Raw genomic sequence first — 7,394 nt, forward strand, 5'->3', positions numbered from 1 at the left:
AAATATAAAATAACTTTTTAATATACTTTTTGCATACCGTGAGAATTTATACATAAGAGAATGTTGTAGGCAAACTGTAGCAGACAGGCTTGTGTTTGACAAGTGAGTGTCTTTGTGCACTTTAACATTTTCCCAAGGTGATCAGACAGTGCTAGCCCTGGAGCAGGAACTTTTTAGTGAACAGAAAATAAGACAAAAACATCAGATTCAGATGCCTTGAAGACAGGTGGGTGAGATAGTTCCTTGCTTTTTTTTTGCTTCTGTTGTTTTTTTTTTAGTTGAATAAGGACTTTAGTCAGGTTTAAAAAGTGATACAAATTAGTAATTCAGTATCAACTAAATCATTTGTATTGTTGTATTGTTTTGATTATGACTTATAACTAAGTAAGTGCAATTGAGTAATCTATGACTTTTTTTCCATTCACTTGGTACACTGTGAGGAAAAGAAAAATATTGTAGTTTGAGACTTTCTGAGCAAAATTGGCTTTGAAGACTAATCTCTGAAAGCTTTTTATGTGGAGCATGAGATCGAAGTACTCAATTTTAAGCCAGTGGGCTACGGTTTTCAGAGAGACTGGATCAAGAACTGAAAGAAGTCTGGAAGCCACAGTGACTCTTACATTGCACAGGAGCCAAAAAGCTCCTGACAGCTCAAAGTATTTATGTTCTTTAAAAATGGCGCCTTCCCTTCAGTAGTATGAGTCATGTGGGAGGTATATGCCTACCTTAAGTCAACATTAAAGAAAATGTTTCCTACATTATATAGGAAAATCCATAAGCATCTGTCCAGCACTTTTGTTCTGAATAGCCACAGTGTTTGCATTACAGAAAAGTTGTAATTATTATTTAGAGTTTGTTCAGAGGTAGTTCTTAGCAGCAAACCACTTGGATTTAATCTCTTGCTCTTCATTCAAAATGTCAGGGTCTTGATCTCAAGAACTCTGTAATTTTATGCAGGTTAAAAAGAAGACACGTAAATGCAACTACAATGAAATTACTGTTGATTCAAAGCGAGGTTTTAGTGCTAGTGTCTGTTTAGTAATTCAGTGGCTTCAAGTGATGCATTTTGGCAACAATTCTGGCCAATTTGCATCTTTGTCCTACAAAGCAAATGCCAAAGAGCAGAGGGAAGCATTTGTGGTTACTGATTAGAAGAGGTGCATAATTAGACCATTCAAAAATGCTTTTAATGTAGTTGAGCTTTGACTTTGACCAAATCACACTTTTATCCTGAACTAAAATCATTTTCTCTTTTATGTAAACTGAATAAATATGCAGATTTTTATCAGGAGTTGACAGTTAATGCAAACACATAGATGTCTAAACAGTATATTTAGTTTAAATCTACAAATGTCATTTGTGTGTTCTTTTTTCTGTATGTACAATTGTGTGTAAAGGTTTGGGCAGGACAAGGATGCTTGCAGGAACTGTCAGCTGATTTCCGAGCCCAATGAAAATGCTTCTCTTGAATTCTTATGGTAACACTCAACAATCATGGTCTACTTGAAGTAACTGAGAAAGGATCTGACAGTCATTCCAGCTATTGCCTTTCTGATGGGTGTGTGAGCTGAAGGGGTTATATTTCATTGTTGTGGCTTCACAAATATTACAGCAAAATAGTCTACACTATACTCTAGATTGAACATGTATTACTCTATAAAATATGTATACCTTTTAACGGCTTTAGTAAAGTATAGTATTTTAAAGGAGACATGCTGGTGTCACATAAATTATCATCTATAATAACGTAGGTGAGTAACTATGTGTTAAGCTCCTCAAACAGCAAATTCATATATAAGTGCATGTCTGCCCTTGAAAGCCTGTTTGTTTTGCTGTATATCTATGTTTGGCCACTTTATTTACTCTGTTTCACAAGGACAACAGCAGCATTTGCTTAAAGGAACTGATCTGAATTGCTCATTAAAAAGTCTTATGCTATGTAGGGCTGATGTGATTGGGAGAGGTTCTTAGAAATAATGCTTTCATCCCGATAACATAAGGCATCTGCAGTATTTTCACAACAAATTGGGAATTTGTCCCTCAAAAAGTGTATACTGCAAAGTAAGTTGGCAAGTATTTTTTTGTCTTGACAAAATCCTGAAACCTTACTTAGAGAAACAGGTGTCAGAGGTTATCGACTTTCTTTGTTAAGTCAGACTTTCGGCATCACTTTCTATGCACACTCACAAAAAGGGGGAGCATTTGATGCATCATTTGACTCTTCTTCAGCACTAAAAGTTATGAGTGTCACCAACTCCAGACACTCATAACATTATCATAAGAATTGGTGATAAAGTTCACTAAAGAGTATAAAAAGGATAACAGTAAAATGCAGCACTGGTGATCCAAAGATAAGAGAGTATTCTTGCAGAAGATCTTTAATTTTTTCCTAACATGTCAGCTGCTGCATGTTCATCTCTCTAGTTTAAATATTTAAATTATTTAAATGTTAATCAGTGTGTTCAGGTCTGACATTCTCTCACAGCCTAATAAAGGAGATAAGAAGATCAGTTTAGTTTGTGAAAAGTTCAATACATTATACATTTTATTCGTTCTTAGAAATAGAACTTATCTGTTTTTTATTTTTCTGAGTTCTATTAGCTGCAATTCCAGCGAGACAGTAGTTTTGGCCCTTTACAAAGTTTCTTACTGCTGTAACTTTACAGCTCTAACTTTCATTCAGTTAGGTATGGTTCAAAGTTGCATATGTAATACATCTTCCTTAAGCAGAGAATCTATATTACACTTACAGCATATTTTAAATGAAAAAGAAACCATGACAATTTTGTGCTTACTTGAATAGGTTGCATATAGCATATGTTACCATGGTGATTTAGCCAAGTAAAAAGAGAGCTACCTTTATGAAACTCTGACTTTAACCTCAACATAGCTTGCCAACATATTAATCTCCCTCCACAGTACATCACTAAAGCTTTCCTGAACATTATCCAGAGTATTATACTTTTTTTTACCTGAAATGTTTTACCCAAATCTTAACTGCATGCTGAGACATTCTTTCCTTTTTCTTTTCACTACCAACAGTTCAAGGAATTGACACCTGTTCACAAGGTTTTTCAATTATTTATGTAATGAGTCATAATGTCTTACCTTTCCTACATATAGAGGCTCTGTTCCTGTATACTCCTCCACGACAAAGAACTGGTTCCACACCCATCCTCTCTTTACACGTTCAAGCGATGAGGGTCCTTGCTCTTGCTCTCTTTCTCCTGAAGTTGTTGTGCCACTAGTCCTTGAGGCTTCACACCAGGTAAAAATATTGCAGCTAAGTAGAGTTAGTGCTGCCAGTAGTGTCCAAACCCCTGATGTCCATGAAGGAGCCATTTTGATTAAAAAAAAAAAAAAAGAAAAGAAAAAAAAAGAAAAACAATCCTTCCTGTGTCTACATGTAATGTAAAAGATACATGCAAACAAGAGAAGGTTTTCTGTTGTAGTTTTATGTGAAATGAAACTCCAAAAGGACACGCTTAAAGGTCTTCGTGAAAGAGCTTGAAAGTTAATCCATGGGATCAGAAATCAATCTGAAGTTATCTGCCAAACACAGGGCAGGTCAGAGAGCATATAGGAGTTGTACCACCTGCAGAGTAACGGTTTGCACTGTAACATTGTCAGTAATTCTGATTCTTCGTAGTGTTTACTCCAACTTATAGGGTCCTTTTTATTGTTTGTTTTTCTTAATATTTTGTTTTATGTGACCTAAAGTAGCTGGACAAACTGACTTTGGACAATGTTATTCAAGGTTTTCGAAAGCAACAAAAACAGGCTTTGCTAGACAGGCTCACTGATCATTGAAGGAATTAGGGGGGGCAAGCATAGAATGACATTGAAAAGCATGCCTATGAAGACTGAGAGTGATAGCTTCCATCCATTTTTGACTTCGTATCGATTACTGCTTGCAGTGCTTCCATTTTGACTTCTAGCCATGTCACCTCCAGTAGCTGGTGTGTGTTTCAGGTGGTTTGATACTAAGCTGCCCAAAAATGACTTGATTAAACTTTGCTGAAGAGAAAACTCTTCAGTAGTTCAGCTCCTAGAAAAGTCACAGCTGGCTTTACCTTCTGAAGCAGAAACCTTGAACTGACGAAAGGCCAAAGGATTTTACTGTTGGTGATAATGTTTGGTCTCTGACAGCTTTGCCCTTCAAAACAATCCATTGGTTTGGAAAGTTCATTCTTCAAAAGGTCCTACAGTGTTTTTTCAGCCATTATGACAGCTCCATCGTGGATTGAAGGCAGGAAAAGAGGGAACCTGTAAAACAGAAAAGACACTGTTGTCATGGCCTCAGTATGGAAATAGTTTCTGTTTGATAGATTTGAGGATTGACTAACCAGCAACATTATTATTATTATTATTATTGTTATTATTATTTTAGTTGTATTTTCTTTCCTTACTTGACCTGTTGTGGGTTATTGGTGTCATTTTTTCATAGCTCTTTACAATCAATACTAAATGTAATGCAATGTATTCAGTATGCATCAATGTACAGATAAACAATAAATAAAGAACAAATCCTATAGCACCGCTTTTTTGCTCAATTTATCTTTGTTTAACTCTGTGTTTTTGAAGTACAAAACCCATAAGTGTTTTGGTTTTGTTAGGATTATCTGCAACAAACATTTTTCTATTAGTAATTCTTGTGTTCAGCAAGAATTCCAACAATTTCCTGGAGAATGGCGAAAACGGGATAGAAAGACAGGAAACCAGACATGTGGAAAATAGGAAGGAAAGAGAGAGAGAGTAAGGAAAAGAGAGAGGGGGAGTGAGAGAAAGGGAACGCAAGCAAGAAAGGTCACTGTTCATCACACAGCAAACCCAAAGCATCTGTCTGCCTTTCATCCAACTGATGGAGCGGACCTAACCGCAGCCAGCTGATTAATTGCATGAGGGAACACTAATTGGATAAAAGTATTAATCAATTAATTCTATCCAATGAGGCAACACCCCCTAATACTTCAGACAAACATTGGAGAGTAGGAGGGGGTAACAGACATGGTCCTTGGCTGCTGTGAAACATGCACAGAGGCTGACAGAAAGGCAGAGTTGACAGAGCAGAGACAGAGAGGGTAAAAGCAGGGTTCTAAAGGAGATAGAAAGGAAGACATGAAGAAATTAAAGGGCCGAGAATATAAGAGGAAATGAAAGAGAGTGTGTTGTGTGGCTGTGGGTGTGATTTATGGCCTCTTTGAAACATTCAGAACAAAAGGACCAAAAGGAAAAGAAACAATAACATTTACTATGTCTCTGGCCTTACAACCTTAAGAAAGAAGATTGCAACACCAGCCGAAGAAAAGCTCCTAAGGCCAGCAGGTGGTTTAACCTATTTCTGCTGGCTTAGAAGGAATTTCTAATCGCGCTCTCCTGCTGCCCGGTAGCAAGCTTGAAGCATCCGGAAATAATTCCTTCTCAGACTGTTGGTCAAGGAAATGTCCGTGGTATTGGAAACCAACTGCTCTGGGGGTGTCCAATCTACAGGGGAAACAGTTCAGGAGTAACTTAAACAGCTCAGATCTCTTTATTAACTTCAGCACAGTGAGTGCTAATAGAAAAACCGTGCATTGATTTCAAAATATACAATTTTGAAAATGTACAAAGATTATCACTATTACAGTTGTGTGATGCAGGGATTGATGTGCTACTCTAAGGTAAGTAATCATATAGCAAATACATATACCATGTGTTTATTTTATGACTAAATGTTCAAGTATTGCATATTAACATTAAGGATTATGAAAGCAGCAAATTTCCACAGGTTTACAATGAAATTAGAAACTAACTGATTTTGTCTTTGGCATGCAAAACTGATGATCAGGTAGCATGTTTATCTATATCTATAAATTCTATGGCAGTCTATGGAGAGGCTAAACTGGCAACAGGCAAGTATTTTTCTTATTTAACTTTTGGTTGTAACATTCTGAAAAATTAAGGCTTGATTGCTCAACCAAAACAGAATGATTATATCACATTCATTTTCCTCAGTAGCTACTGGTAACCTTCCCCAGGTAGCTGAAACAGCAGAGTTTAACAACCTAAGTGCCAGATGGTTTGTTAAACAGATCCATCTGGGAGACGTCCTTGGAAACTTTTTTAGGAAAGGGCAAGCACTTTTGGAAGCCATTAGCCAGCCAGTGATTCTTTCTATGTTCGGAAGGAATGAGAAACCCTGTTCATCAGTGGACAAACCACATATCAGTTGTTGCCCAGAAGATGCTCTACATGCATTAACTCAATGTGGAGCAAATCCAGCTGGAAATTTTTCCTCAACTTTATTAAGAACCAGAACAGGGCTACGTATTAGCCTAGGGTAGCTGGTTGTATTGAAACTGAAAAATTAAAGGACCCTTCTGTTCCATCATATAATCCCACATGATTTAGCAGACCACCCATGTCTTTTAAAAACATGTTCATTACTCTGACTGGTTTTTGTTTTTTTTGGATACTAAATTTTGTGCTGTTGTTTATCCAGCAATGGATCCTATTACCATCTTATTTATAAACTGATTGGCTTGTCAATGATAAGCTTACCAACAGCTCACAGAGGCAGGAAATGAATGCTAGGGCCATTTGAATGGCAAAAATCATAAACAGGGTTATTACCGTCAACATTGAAATTAGAATTATTTAACACAAATACACACCGACTAAAAACACCATGTATTGCATTTGTTATAACTCGTCTGGCATCTTACCACCAAATCATTTCTAAGCAACTGAACTCATTTCAGATTTTTTTTTTTTTTTTTTTTTTTGCTCATCAAGTGTTTTCAGTACATCAATCTAAACAAAACCCACCAGTCTCTGTCAAGTGGTGACTTTCATTAGAACTGTTAGGCAGAAGTGGCGGTACACTGCTGTAAAGGAAAGGGGTGTACTGGAATTACAATTTCAGATCAAATGCATAAATCGTTATGAAGTAGAATTCAGCACAATAATTTTTGTCTGGTTTTCAGAGCTATTGGATGTCAAAATGATAGCTGAAAATATATTTTATTAAATATGCACAGAATACAAGGCCTTCTCTGACCCCAGTAGTCTTTCAGCACTATGCATAACACTGAACTCCGGTGAGATAATTTAGCAGTCACGGACAACTTTGTTTCTCATCACAACTACACAACCCTGGACCTTTTAGTATGTTAGAACAACACCAACGGTGCACAGTGTGCCTTGGCACTACACACATGGCTGCCTGCGTCCACTAACAGTGGGAGTGTGGTTGTTGGCAGCGATAGGCCTATTTTCCAGCATTCTTTTCAGATGGCGCTTTGCTCAGACAGCAGTGATACAGAATGTGATCAAGCTTTTCTGGGTCTGCCATGTATCCCTCTCTAAAATCCACCACTTGTTCCTGAAGATAATGACCATTTCCTGCTGCCTGG

At 37.1% G+C, this 7,394-nt stretch overlaps 1 protein-coding gene across 1 annotated transcript in view; it reads right to left on the reverse strand.

Moving 5' to 3' along the window:
• LOC116326853 (cadherin-22) overlaps window positions 1-3,342 on the reverse strand; it is a 71,726-nt gene extending 68,384 nt beyond the window's left edge. Inside the window, exon 1 of the mRNA XM_031748279.2 lies at window positions 3,109-3,342. Coding sequence (XP_031604139.1) covers window positions 3,109-3,342 — 234 coding nt within the window. The remainder of the gene's footprint in view (window positions 1-3,108) is intronic.
• Window positions 3,343-7,394: the final 4,052 nt, after the last annotated feature.

This window comes from Oreochromis aureus, linkage group 5 (assembly GCF_013358895.1).
Source record: "Oreochromis aureus strain Israel breed Guangdong linkage group 5, ZZ_aureus, whole genome shotgun sequence".
Taxonomy (NCBI): Eukaryota; Metazoa; Chordata; class Actinopteri; order Cichliformes; family Cichlidae; genus Oreochromis; species Oreochromis aureus.